At 35.5% G+C, this 13,380-nt stretch overlaps 1 protein-coding gene across 1 annotated transcript in view; it reads right to left on the bottom strand.

Moving 5' to 3' along the window:
• TMEM67 (transmembrane protein 67) overlaps positions 1-13,380 on the bottom strand; it is an 85,563-nt gene that overhangs the window by 53,138 nt on the left and 19,045 nt on the right. The window contains exons 8-10 of the mRNA XM_020972890.2: positions 1,323-1,477; positions 1,107-1,215; positions 206-292 (exon numbers count right to left, since the gene is read on the bottom strand). Coding sequence (XP_020828549.1) covers positions 206-292; positions 1,107-1,215; positions 1,323-1,477 — 351 coding nt within the window. The remainder of the gene's footprint in view (positions 1-205; positions 293-1,106; positions 1,216-1,322; positions 1,478-13,380) is intronic.

The following is a 13,380-nucleotide window of genomic DNA, read 5'->3' as shown; positions in this document are numbered from 1 at the left end:
ACACCTGCGCTCACATCCTAGCTCCAGGACATTGTTGCTGTGTGACCTGAAGCACGAGCCAGTCTCTCAGTTTAAAGTGTGATATAAGCTTAACATTTAAAAGGATGCTCCATTTAAAACAGTGATTGTTTTTTTTTTCCCTTTTATTCTGAGTGTAATTTTTAAAAAAGCATATTAATAATTCTTTAACTAGAATAATGTTCACCTGCAAAAGACCTCTTTCCAAAGTCCTCCACTCGAGAAAATTTCCTCTCACATCATAGCAAGCTGCAACAAACTTCAGTTTCATATTCTAATGACGAAAGGCAAAAGCTAAATTACATATTCTTACATCATGATAATTTTGAGAAAAATAACATTCACTGCTAAACTGCCAAATATTAAGTATTCACTGATTCTGTAAAGCACTGATTCACACTAAAGACAACCGCGTAAGTTTTGGTACCCAAACTATTAAAATAGATTCAAGATCAAAGAATATAGCACTTCTGCTTTTAGCATCTTATTTTCATATATAAAACAACTTTTTTTTAAGTGCATAAATTGGGGAAAAAATCAAGTTTTCCCCTCTTTCATGGATTCCGAGGCCCAAGGCACCTTTAGCATTCAGGCAAAGGCCCAAATGCCCTACTGCACCAATCTCCAGGATACTAGGGGCATGCCATGGCAGAAATTTCCTGAGACTTGGGTATGAAAATCATCATTTAACTCTTGTATCTCAAGACTTTTGTCAGGGGTCCACAATACAAGTTTCCCTAGCTTTGTAAATGGGACCTTCAGAACGCCTGGGGGAAAGAATTCTGTCCCTAAATAGACAGCTTACTGTATCTAAGACCTGTATGTCCCTAAGCGCTAGGAACTGCCACATCAAATGTCCAGAAGTACTGAGAGAAAGCAAATATTAACAATTGTATTACTTAGTTGCTAAAAGTAGTTGACATTAGGGAATAAAGTTAAGGTTCCTTTTTTAAAAAAGGAATTTCAAATGACTTTGACAATTTAAAAAAAATATATCTGGCAACTTCTTTTAACCACTCTAATTAGTTCTTAAATTTAGATGTTATATACTTCTTAGAGGACTGGGTCTTAAAGAATTAACGACATACCTGGTTTTGACCTTTAAAGCTGAAATTTGTGGAAAGCTGGGTAGTTCTGAGCGCTTGAGGTGCTAATCCTAGCTGGTCCCCATAGAACAGCCATGGAAGATTCTGTCTCCTGAAAATAATTTTTGCTTAAACCACAGAAATTCAATATTTCTATTATTAAAATTTGCACAAATAGTTGCATGTACAAAAAAGGTACATCAATAAAAATGTTCATACCAGAATGGTATAGAATGAACAGTGCCTACTCCAGCAGTATGGTCAAAGATAAACCGAAACAGATGACAAGCATCAAAGGCAGCAGAGCTCCAAGAATTCATGTTCATCACACACATATTTCCAAGGGCTTGGCAAGATGTAAGATTAGAATATATCTTTAAGGGAAAATGGAAATAAAATTTAGTATGACTATTAACAAACTAAGCAAAAGTTAGTATGGAAAATTAAATTTAGCTTTGACTTTGATTATTCTAATCCTATAGTCTCCAATTTTGGGGTCTCAGGACCCCTTTCACTCTTAAAAGTTGTTGAAAGCTTTTGTTTATGTGGATTATATCTATCAATATTTACCCTATTGTAAATTTAAATTTATAAACTATTTACTGATTCATTTAAAATAGCAATAATAAACTCACTGCATGTTAATATAAATGACATACTTTTTATATGAAAAATAACTACATTTTCTAAAATGCAAGTGAGAAGAGTAGCATTGCTTCACATATTTTTACAAATCTATTATCTGGCTTAATAGAAGACAGTTGTATTCTCACATCTGCTTCTGTATTCAATCTGTTGTGATATATTGTTTTGGTTGATGTATATAAAGAAAACACAGCTTCCCACAGATATATGGTTGGAAAGGAACGAGTATTTTAACAGTCAAATGACATCTTAGTATTATTATAAAATTAGCTTTGATCTCGTGGACATCCTGAAAGGATCTTGGGGACCTACAGGGTCTTTTGATCATACTTTGAGAACCACGCTTCTAATCATTCCATTTGTTTCTTCCTCATTCTGGAAATCTCTGTGTTTGCCAGCTCAGAAATTACGAACCTCCCCTTAGTCTCCTATCTCTATTACTATCTTGAGTTTTTCTGCATATTCCTAGGAGCCCAGATTTAGGGATGGGACATGAGAGGACCGTTAGTCCAACTCCTTCACTTTACAGACATAGAAACAAGCCTAGAGAAAACAAGTGACAGAACTAAGATTTGAACCTAGGGCATCATTCATCTGTGTGTATATACACATACATACATATATACACATATATGTATATATGAATGATAAAATATAAATATGTTGTTAATAAATACAAATAAATGATGCTATAGAACAAGTGTACTTATTTAATTGCTGGTGTTTTTGGAAACTTGAAATATCTTTGAAGTAAACATACCCTTTGACACAATAATTCCACTACTAGGAATATCCTGGAAGTATTAACAAATCAAAAAAGGGCTCTCTATTGAAAAATGCTCATAGCAGCATTATTCATATTTTTTTTAAAAGAGGAGGAAGCAATCTAAATGTCCAATAATGGGAATATGGTTAAGTAAGCTGTACTACACTGAGCTAATATAATACTTCATTATTATAATGAATTGTATTTTAATGCCATTAAGAATATGAAGGATATATGAAGTATGGAAACACCTTTGTGAAATACTGAAAAGCAAAAAAGCAGAAGCAGATGAGAATAATTTCAACTATGACTATATTAAAGGAAAAATGAATGGGAATTAGTGAAAAAAACCCTGGTGAATTGCTTAGAGCGTTTAAAAAAATTTTATGTACTGAAATTCATATATTTAAATGCAAATAGTCACAAAGTAAGTTTAATTGGCTATACTGATGTTTAACAGTAAATTTTTTTTAAGCAAAAAAAGGGACAGCAAGGGAATTTATGGTGCGCTGGTTATGGCCTATTGTAAAATTAGGTTTCTTTTTCTATTGCTCTTAGTTCTCTAGTAGATTACATCTTTATAAGGTGCATTTTTGCATAACATCAAACCTCTTCATCAGCTAGAAATATACTCCTGTCTCTTTCTAGTTTTTAAGTTCAGTGCTACCTCTTGACCACCCACTAAACTCATATTTTCTCTCTCAGCTGTGTTTGTTTCTATAGAAGTGATGATTGACATGTTCTAGGCATCATTAGCAAAATTATTGTTTCATATTACCAGCTTTGCCTATAAGACGCACAAGTTCCTTCCAATGGTTCACCATTCCTTCCTTTCCAAGGAGGGGTAAGAATTATTCCAAATCCCAGTAAATTAAATTTATAGTTAATGATATTAAATACATATTAACATTTGATACATATCCAAAAAAAGTAAGAAGGACATGGCCTCACAAGAGGGTGGTGCCAGCAAAGAAGGGCTGGGGATTGAGAGCTGAAGCAGTCCAAGGTTCCTTTTCTATCTCTGCTGTGTCCTAGGTGCTACTGAAAAGATTGCCTGTTAAGACCTATAGCTATCTAATCAAGTGGAGGAGAGGTACAGCCCGTCTCAGGAGGATCTGGGAAAATGATGGCATTTTTTACAGTTGGTAGAAATATCTTTAGTGGGGCATGGGGCTATTATAATAACCTCTTCTCTTGAGAATTCCCCAATAGTGGGGGTTTGGAGACTAAATTTCCATTGAATTCAAACATTTAACAAGTATACATATTATAGTCTGAACAACAGGCATTCATCATCTACTTGTCTCTTCTTACACGGATAGCTGGGCCAAATTTTGTGACTCTGGGTCTCATTCAGAGAGTTCTGCAATGTTCCAGGGCTTGATACAATCAACACTTTATCAATAGTTCATTTACACTACAAAAGCATTTGATTTGGTATGGCCAATGCCACAATGCAAACTCTCTTTCAAAGTGGTATCTCCATTGTATATGTCAAAATCATACAAAATTCTTTGAAACATGTAACAATCAAATTGTATCTTACATGATTTCAACGACTAAGCGTGGCCCTAGAGAAGAGCTGAGAAAAACTTTCTCCTTCCCTTTTTTACAGAGGTCAGTGTATGGGGGTGCAACACTGCATATGTCCTGTCAGATTTCATTAGTTTTGCTGAACCACTTTTCTTTTTATTCTTTGTTACAAGCGATAGCTCCCTGCGTAGGGAAGAAATACATTTGGAAATGAAGGCGATATAATAACAAAAGATATAAACCAAAAATTTTAAATAAAATTTAAGAGAACTTTATTCAATGACCCTCTGATTATTAACATAAAATAATGCAGGTGCAGCCTTGCCAAAGGTTTTTGCCACGCTCATGGAACATAGTCAATGCAAAGTTCAAATGGAAGAGGGATACCATATAGAGAGGGTGATGTGCTCTAGATACTCCTATGAAAATCAGAATATTTATATCTTAGAAAGAACCTATAACAGATATACAAAAACTGGGCCCAGAATTAAAAAGGAGATGGGTAATTGGCTGGATCACCTTGAAAAAACTGTATGCAGTTCTTTTCATAACCCCAAGTTTCTCCATGAAGCACAGGTCAAATTTCATGTTCAATTCAATTAAGTGCCTTCTATGAAAAGGCAGCATGGAACTAGACTGTAGAGGGCTTAAGCCAAGGAAATGTTGAATAATTTTTAAGAAAAAAGGTAGGCACTTTCAGGGTGATTAAAAAAAACAAAGGTATAAGTGGAAGGATATAACTGATGAACCAGTATCCCAGAGTAAGTGTGAATTAATCGAGTTCAGAGTATGGGTTGAGGGGAAAGAAAGAACCACTTCCTCCTGAAACTGAAGAGAAAGCAAAGAAGACAGGAAATATTACAAATAATTTTTGAAATATGTAGGAGTAGTGTCTAGGAAGCATGAGTTTCATGTCCTGGATTTTCTAACAAAGACATGTGCTAAGAAAAGTGGTGTCCAAGTGTACCCCACCCCTCACTCTTGAGGCAGGGCTGAGATTTCAGGAAAGTCAAAAACATTTAGGACAGTCACCATGGGGAAATTTCCTCTTGAGGTCTTATGACTCCTCTGTAAGGGGAATGGAAGGGAAAGAGGTGTTTTAAACATTATCCAAAGTTGACTGCAAACTTTCACCCCACTTTTCCTGTATTCCCATTTCTCAGCTTCTGACTCAATAACAATGCTGCTGCCACAGTCAAAGCTGCAAGCAATGCACAAAGAGGAGGTGAGAGTCTGGCAAAAGGGGAAAGTCAGATCTTATTATAAGTATTAATAGATTTTATTTCTTCTTCTGAAAACTACCTATTCATATCCTTTGACCATTTATCAATTGGGGAATGGCTCTTATTTTGATAGATTTGGCTCAGTTCTCTATATATTTGAGAAGTGAGGTCTTTATCAGACAAACCTATGATAAAAATTCCCCCAGTTTCCTGCTTTCCTTCTAAATTTGGCTGCATTGATTCTGTATGTAAAACTTTTTTTAATTTCATGTAATCAAAGTTACCCATTTTGCTTCCCATGATCCTTTCTATCTCTATTGTAGTCATGAACTCTTCCTTTATTCACAAATCTGACTGGTAATTTTTTTCCACACTCCCCTAATGTGATTATATCATCCTTTATCTCTAAATTATGTACCCATTTTTGACTTTATCTTGGTATAAGCTATGGATGTTGGTCTATGCTTAGTTTCTGCTGAACTGCTTTCCAGTTTTCCCAACGGTTTATGTCAAATAGTGAATCCTTGCCCCAGTAGCTGGGATCTTTGGGTTTATCAAACATTAGATTACTACAGTCATTTGTTGCTATATATCGTGTACCTAACCTATTCCACCACCCTCAAAAAGGACACAACATACACGCATTACAGGTATACACAAAACAGATACAAAGTTCCTCTGACATGGAGGGAAGGCTCTCTCAGCATGGGGCAAGGAAAGGCCTTTGCAGAAAATGGCATAAAAATTTAGCCATGAAAGACACCAGGAATTCCAAGAAGCAGAAATGAGTAGGGTACATTCCCTCTCCTATGTGAAAGATGGATTCCTTTAGGACCAGACTTAAGGCGGGAAGACTTAATTAGGAAGCTATGGCAATAGTCCAGAAGACTGATGATGAAGGCCTGGAATGGATATAAAAGATGTTGGAGCAGTAGATTTGGCCTCTAATTGAATAGATAGAGTGAATGAGAATGAGCAGTCAAGGATGACAAGTAGGTTCTGGAACAGTGGTGGTATCTCTGGGGAAGTTGGAACAAGGGTGGTTTTAGGTGGAAAGATAATGAGTTCTGTTTTGAATATGCTCAGTTTGAGATGCCTTTGGGGCATCTAGTGAGAACTGTCCAATAGACAGCTGGTGATGTGGGACTGGAGGTCACGATAGAAACTATGGCTGAATAAATAGATCTGACAGTCATCTTTACTAAGGTGACAAATCCATGGGAGCAAATGAGGTCACTATGAGAGAAGAAAGAAAAGAGCCCCAGAAAGCCTGGGGTATACCTGTAGGGGACTTGGTATGGATGGTGATCCAGCAAACGAGATGTCAGAGAGGCAAAGGACACCCAACAAGGAACAGTGTCACAGAAACCCAGGAAGGAGAACACATGTAGGAGGAGAGGGCAGTCAACATGCTTGTCAAATACTTCCAAGAGGTCAAGAACTAGGCCAGTATACTGTAAACATTTTTGGACGCAGTGACTGAATTTTTTCTTTGTCACACGGGAGGGTTTAGTAAGATGAGATTAGAGGGATGAAATGACTACACTCTGAAAAAACAAAAATGTATTCAAAAAAGTATTTTTATAACAAAATAAAATGCATAAGAAATATGGAAGCAAGGGAAAATAAAAGAAGACTAATTAATGTAAGTGCATTGTACAATCCTATAAAAATGGTGTCATGTGCGCTAACATAGGGAAGTCGTAGGCAGCAAAGATGCAAGAGAAGACCTATATAAACTAATGCAAAAGCAGAATCAAGAAAACAATATACAGAAGTACAAAATCATAAGTGTAAATACAACAAAACAACTGAAACTAAGTTCTTCAAAATTATGAAGACCATGGTTGATCTGTAAAGAAAAGATATGGGGCAGTTAGATGGCACAGTGGATAGAGCACTGGCCCTGGAGTCAGGAGGACCTGAGTTCAAATCTGGCCTCAGACCAAACATTTGACACTTACTAGCTGTGTGACCCTGGGCAAGTCACTTAACCCCAACTGCTAAAAAATTTTTTAAAAAAGAGATATGTGTAGCTATCTCCCTTCCCTCACTTTTTCACACAAGTAGGAGGCCAAGGTTGTAGAAAGCTATACATATCATCCAATTCTTTTGATATATTGGTCTAGGGCAGCTAGATGGTACAGATCTGGAGTCAGAAAGACTCATCTTCCCGAGTTCAAATCTGACCTCACTTACTGTGTCATCCTGAGCAAGTCACTTAACCCTGTTTGCCTCAGTTTCCTCATCTGTAAGATGAGCTGGAGAAGAACATGGCAAACCATTCTAGTATCTTTGTCAAGAAAACCCCAACTAACAGGGCAGTGCCAAGATGGTGGAGAAAAGCCAGGAACTTATCTGAGCTGTCCCCAGTTTCCCTCAGAAACAATGTTAAATCAAGCCTCAAAATGCATTTTGGAGTGAGTGAACCTACAAAAAGATGGAGTAAAACACATTTTTTCCAGCTTAAGATAACTTAGAAGGACTTCAGGAAAGGTCTGTCTCACTTGGGTAAAAGAGGAGGGCAGCCCAGTGCAGACAGTGTCCGTGCAAGCTAGCAGGAGGCTCTTAGCCACAGTATAGATCAGCAACTGAGGCCCCTTGGTCCTAGCTCTGCAGGCCAGCGGCACAGCAGGCTGGCTGGGAGGCCTCCAGCCCCAGGGCAAACTGCCAGTCCCTGAACACAGGGCACAACAGGTGCAACTAGGCCAGGCCATCCTAGTGCAGTAGGCAAGCTGCCAAGCACCTAAGACCCTGGTTCAAGAAGCTTAGGACTGTGCCCTCTATGCCCCAGGAGCATAGCTCACCTTTAAAAGTCACAAAATAGACTAAAAAATTAGCAAAAAACAGAAAAGAGCCCTGACCATAGAAAGCCACTACAGTGACAGGGAAGATCAAAATACAAACTCAGAAGAGGACAACAATGTCAAAAATGCCTATGTGTGAAGCCTCAAAGGGGAATATGAATTTTTCTCAAGCCCAAAAGGTTTCTTGGAAGAGCTCAAAATGGATTTAAAAATCAAATACGAGAGGTAGAACAAACACTGAGAAAAGAAATGAAAGTTACGCAACAGAGAGTCAATAGCCTGGAAAAGAAAGGACATAAAATGACTGGAGAGAACAATTCCTTAAAAAATACAATTGGCCAAATGGAAAAAATTCCACTGAGAAAATGACTCCTTAAAAAATGAAATTGGCCAAATGGAAGAGGATATACAAGCTAACTGAAGAAAATGATTCCTTAAAATTTAGAATTGGGCAAGTGGAAGCTAATGACTATAAGAAACATCAAGAATCAGTCAAACTTTTTTTTAAAAATGAAAAAAATAAAAGAAAATTTAAAATACTTATTTGGAAAAACTGACCTGGAAAATGGATCCAGGAGAAATAATTTAGGAATTATTGGACTACATGAAAGCCATAACCAAAAAAGAGCCTGGATAGCATCTTTCAAGAAATTATCAAGGAAAACTGCCCTGATATCCTAGAATCAGAGGGTAAAACAGTCATTGAAAGATTCCACCAATCACTTCCTGAAAGAGATCCCAAAATGAAAACTCCAAGGAATATTGTAGCCAAATTCCAGAATTATCAGGTCAAGGAAAAAATATTGCAGCCAGAAAGAAACAATTCAAATATCAAGGAGCCACAATCAGCATTTAGCAGCTTCTACATTAAAGGATAGGAGGGCTTAGAATATGATATTCTAGAAGGCAAAGGAGCTTAGATTACAAGCAAGAATAAACTACCCAGCAAAACTGAGCATAATCTTTTAGGGGAAAAGACAAACATTCAATGAAATAAGGGACTTTCAAACTTTCCTGATGGAAAGACCAGAGCTGAACAGAAAATTCGATCTTCAAATACAAGACTCAAGAGAAGTATAAAAAGGTAAACATGAAAGAAGAAAAAAACATGTCTAATAAGGTTAAAAAGTTTATATGCCTACATGGGAAGATGATACTTAAAATTCTTGAGAACTGTGTCTCTATTAGGGCAGTTAGAAAGAGTATGCATAGACAGAAGGTACAGGTATTAGCTGACTTTGAGATGATTATTTAAAAAATTAAGGGGTGAAAAAAGGATTGTACTGGGAGATGAGGAAAGGGGAAAGCAGAATAAGATAAACCACATCACATGAAGAGGTTCAAAAGATATAGTAGAGGGAAAGAACAGAGGGGGTGAGCATTGTTTGAACCTTACTCTCATCGGATATGGCTCAAAAAGTAAATAAAATACATACTCAGTTGGGTATAAAAATTTATCTTACCCTATAAGGAAGTAAGAGGGGAAAGGTGAAAGTAAAGGGAGAGTGGGGCTGATAGAAAGAAGGGAAGGAGGGCAAAAGTAGGAAAAAAGAATGAAAAGGGAGGGGGGCTGATAGAAAGGAGGACAGATTGGGGGGGGTGGTAAGAAGCAAAACACTGGTGAGGAGGCACAGGGTGAAAGGACAGAGAAAAGTATAAATTGGGAAAAACAGGATGGAGGGAAACACACAATTAGTAACCATAACTGTGAATGTGAATGGGATGAACTCTTCCATGAAACAGAAGCTAATAGCAGAGTAGATTAAAAACCAGAATCCGACAATATGTTATTTACAGGAAACACACATGAAGCAGAGAGAAACACACAGAGTAAAGGTAAAAGGCTGGAGCAGAATATATTATGCTTCAGCTGAAACTAAAAAAAAAAAGTGGTAGCAATCCTAATCTCAGACAAAGAAAAAGCAAAAATAGATCTAATTAAATGAGATAAAGAAGGAAATTACATCTTGCTAAGTAGCACCATAGACAATGAAGTAATATCAATACTAAACATATATGCACCAAGTGGTATAGGATCCAAATTCTTAGTGAAGTTAATTGAGTTACAAGGAGAAACAGATAGCAAAACTATATTAGTGGGAGACCTCAACCTTCCCCTCTCAGAACTAGATAAATCTAACCACAAAATAAACAAGAAAGAAGTTAAGGTGAATAGAATTTTAGAAAAGTTAGATATGATGGAATTCTGGAGAAAACTGAATGGGGATAAAAGGGAATACATCTTTTTCTCAGTGGTAAGTGGTTTTCTCACTTACACAAAAATTGACCATGATTTAGGGCTTAAAACCTCACAATGAAATGCAGAAAGGCAGAAATATTAAATGCATCTCCTTCAGCTCATAATGCAATAAAAATTATACGTAATAAAGGACCATGGAAAGATAGACTAAAAATTAATTAGAAACTAAATAATCTAATCCTAAAGAATGAGCAGGCCAAACAACAAATCATAGAAACAATAATTTCATCAAAGAGAACAACAATAATGAGACAACATACCAAAATTTATAGGATGCAGCCAAAACAGTTCTTAGGGGAAATTTTATATCTCTAAATGCTTAGATGAATAAAATAGAGAAAGAGCAGATCAATGAATTGAACATATAACTAAAAAAGCTCGAAAAAAAAGAACAAATTAAAAATTCCCAATTAAACAAATTATAAATTCTTAAAATCAAAGGAGAGATTAATAAAATTGGAAGAAAATAATTGAACTGATAAATAAAACTAAGAGCTGGTTTTAAGGGTAAAAAAACAATAAAATAGATAAACATTTGGTTAAGTTGATTAAAAAAAAGAAGAAAACCAAAATACTAGTATCAAAATTGAAAAGGGTGAATTTGATGAACTTTATGCCAATAAATCTGACAATCTAAGTGAAATGGATGAATATTTACAAAAATATAAACTGTCTATTTTAACAAAAGAGGAAATAAAATACTTAAATAATCTCATTTTAGAAAAGGAAATTGAACAAGCCATCAATGAACTCCCTAGGAAAAAATCTCCAGGGCTAGATGGATTTGCAAGTGAATTCTACCAAACACTTAAAGAACAATTAATTCCACTACTGAATAAACTATTTGGAAAAACAGGTGAAAAAGGAGTCCTACAAAATTCCTTTTATGACACAAATATGGTGCTGATACCCAAACCTTCAGGAAGAGCCAAAACAGAGAAAGAAAATTATAGACCATTTTTCCTAATGAATATTGATGCAAAAAATTTTAAATAAAATATTAGCAAAGAGATTACAGCAATTTACCATGAGGATAATATCTATGACCAGGTGGGATTTATACCAGGAATGCTGAGCTGGTTCAATATTAGGAAAACTATCAGTATAATTGAACACATCAGTAACAAAACTAACAGAAATCATATGATTATCTCAACAGATGCAGAAGCTTTTGACAAAATACAGCACAGATTCCTATTAGAAACACTAGTGGGCATAGAAATAAATGGAGTTTTCCTTAAAATGATAAGTAGCATCTATCTAAAACCATCAGTAAGCATTATATGTAATGGGGATAAGCTAGAAGCTCTCCCAGTAAGATCAAGGGTGAAACAAGGATGCCCATCATCATCACTATTATTCAATATTGTACTAGAAATGTTAGGTTTAGCACTAAGAGAAGAAAAAGAAATTGAAGGAATTAGAATAGGCAACAAGGAAACAAAACTATCACTCTTTGCAGATGACATGATGGTACATTTAAGAGGATCCTAGAAATATAAAATAAACCCACATAAATCATCACTATTCCTATATATTACCAACAAAGCCCAGAAACAAGACATAGAGAAATTCCATTTAAAGTATTGTAGACAATATAAAATAATTGAGAGTCTACCTGCCAAAACAAACCCAGGAACTATGTGAACACAATTACAAAACATTTTTCATACAAAAAAAGTCATATCTAAACAACTGGAAAAGTATCAACTGCTCATGGGTAGGCTGAGCTAATATAATAAAAATGACAACTGTACCTAAATTAATTTACTTATTCAGTACCATACCAATCAAACCACCAAAAAATTATATTATAGAACTAGAAAAAATAATAACAAAATTCAGCTGGAAGAACAAAAGGTCAAGAGCATCAAGAGAATTAATGAAAAAAAAAATGCAGAGGAAGGTGGCCTAGCCGTACCAGATCTAAAATGATATTATAAAGTGGCAATCATCAAAATTATTTGGTACTGGTCAAGAAATAGAATGGTAGATCAGTGGAATAGGTTAAGTACATAAGACACAGTAATAAATGACTATAGTAGTAATCCACTGTTTGATAAACCGAAAGAAAAACTGCTGGGAAAACTAGAAAATAGTATGGCAGAAACTAAGTATAGACCAACATTTCATACTATAAACCAAGACAAGGTCAAAATGGGTATATATTTAAGACATAAAGAGTGATACCATAAGGAAATTAGGAGAACAAGGAATAGTTTACTTATCAGATTATATGGAGAAGGGAAGAATATATAACCAAACAAGATATAGAGAACATCATGAAATGCAAAAGAATAATTTTGATTACATTAAATTAAAAAGTTTTTGCATGAACAAAACCAGTGCAACCAAGATTAGAAGGAAAGGAGAAAGCTGGGGAAACAATTTTTACGGCAAATGTTTCTGATAAAGGTCTCATTTCTAAAATATATGGAGAGCTGAGTCAAATTTATAAGAATATAAGTTATTCCCCAATTGAGAAATGGTCAAAGGGTATGAACAGGCAGTTTTCAGATGAAGAAATAAAAACTATCTATAATTATATGAAAAAATGCTTTAAATAACTACTGATTAGAGAAATGCAATTCAAAATGACTCTGACATACCACCGCACCCCTATCAGATTAGCTAATATGACAGAATAGGATAATGATAAATGTTGGAGAAGATGTGGGAAAACTGGAACACTAACACATTGTTGATGGAGTTGTGAACTGATCCAACCACTACGGAGAGCAATTTGGAACTATGCACGCTGGAACCTCTGATCCAGCAATAGCACTATTAGGTCTATATCCCAAAGAGATCATAAAAAATGGAAAAGGACCCACATGTACAAAAATATTTATAGCACTCTTTTTGTGGTAGCCAAAAATTAGAAATTGAGGGGACACCCATCAACTGAGGAATGGCTGAACGAGCTGTGTTATATGAAAAGTAATGAAATACTATTTTGCTATAAAAAAATGATGAGTAGGTGGATTTCAGAAGAACCTGGAAAGACTTACATGAACTGATGCTGAGTGAAGTGAGCAGAACC

This window comes from Phascolarctos cinereus, unplaced genomic scaffold (genome assembly GCF_003287225.1).
Source record: "Phascolarctos cinereus isolate Bilbo 61053 unplaced genomic scaffold, phaCin_HiC Scaffold_4;HRSCAF=312, whole genome shotgun sequence".
NCBI lineage: Eukaryota > Metazoa > Chordata > Mammalia > Diprotodontia > Phascolarctidae > Phascolarctos > Phascolarctos cinereus.
The sequence above is the reverse complement of the archived record's forward strand: the minus strand, read 5'-3'. Positions and strand labels throughout refer to the sequence as shown.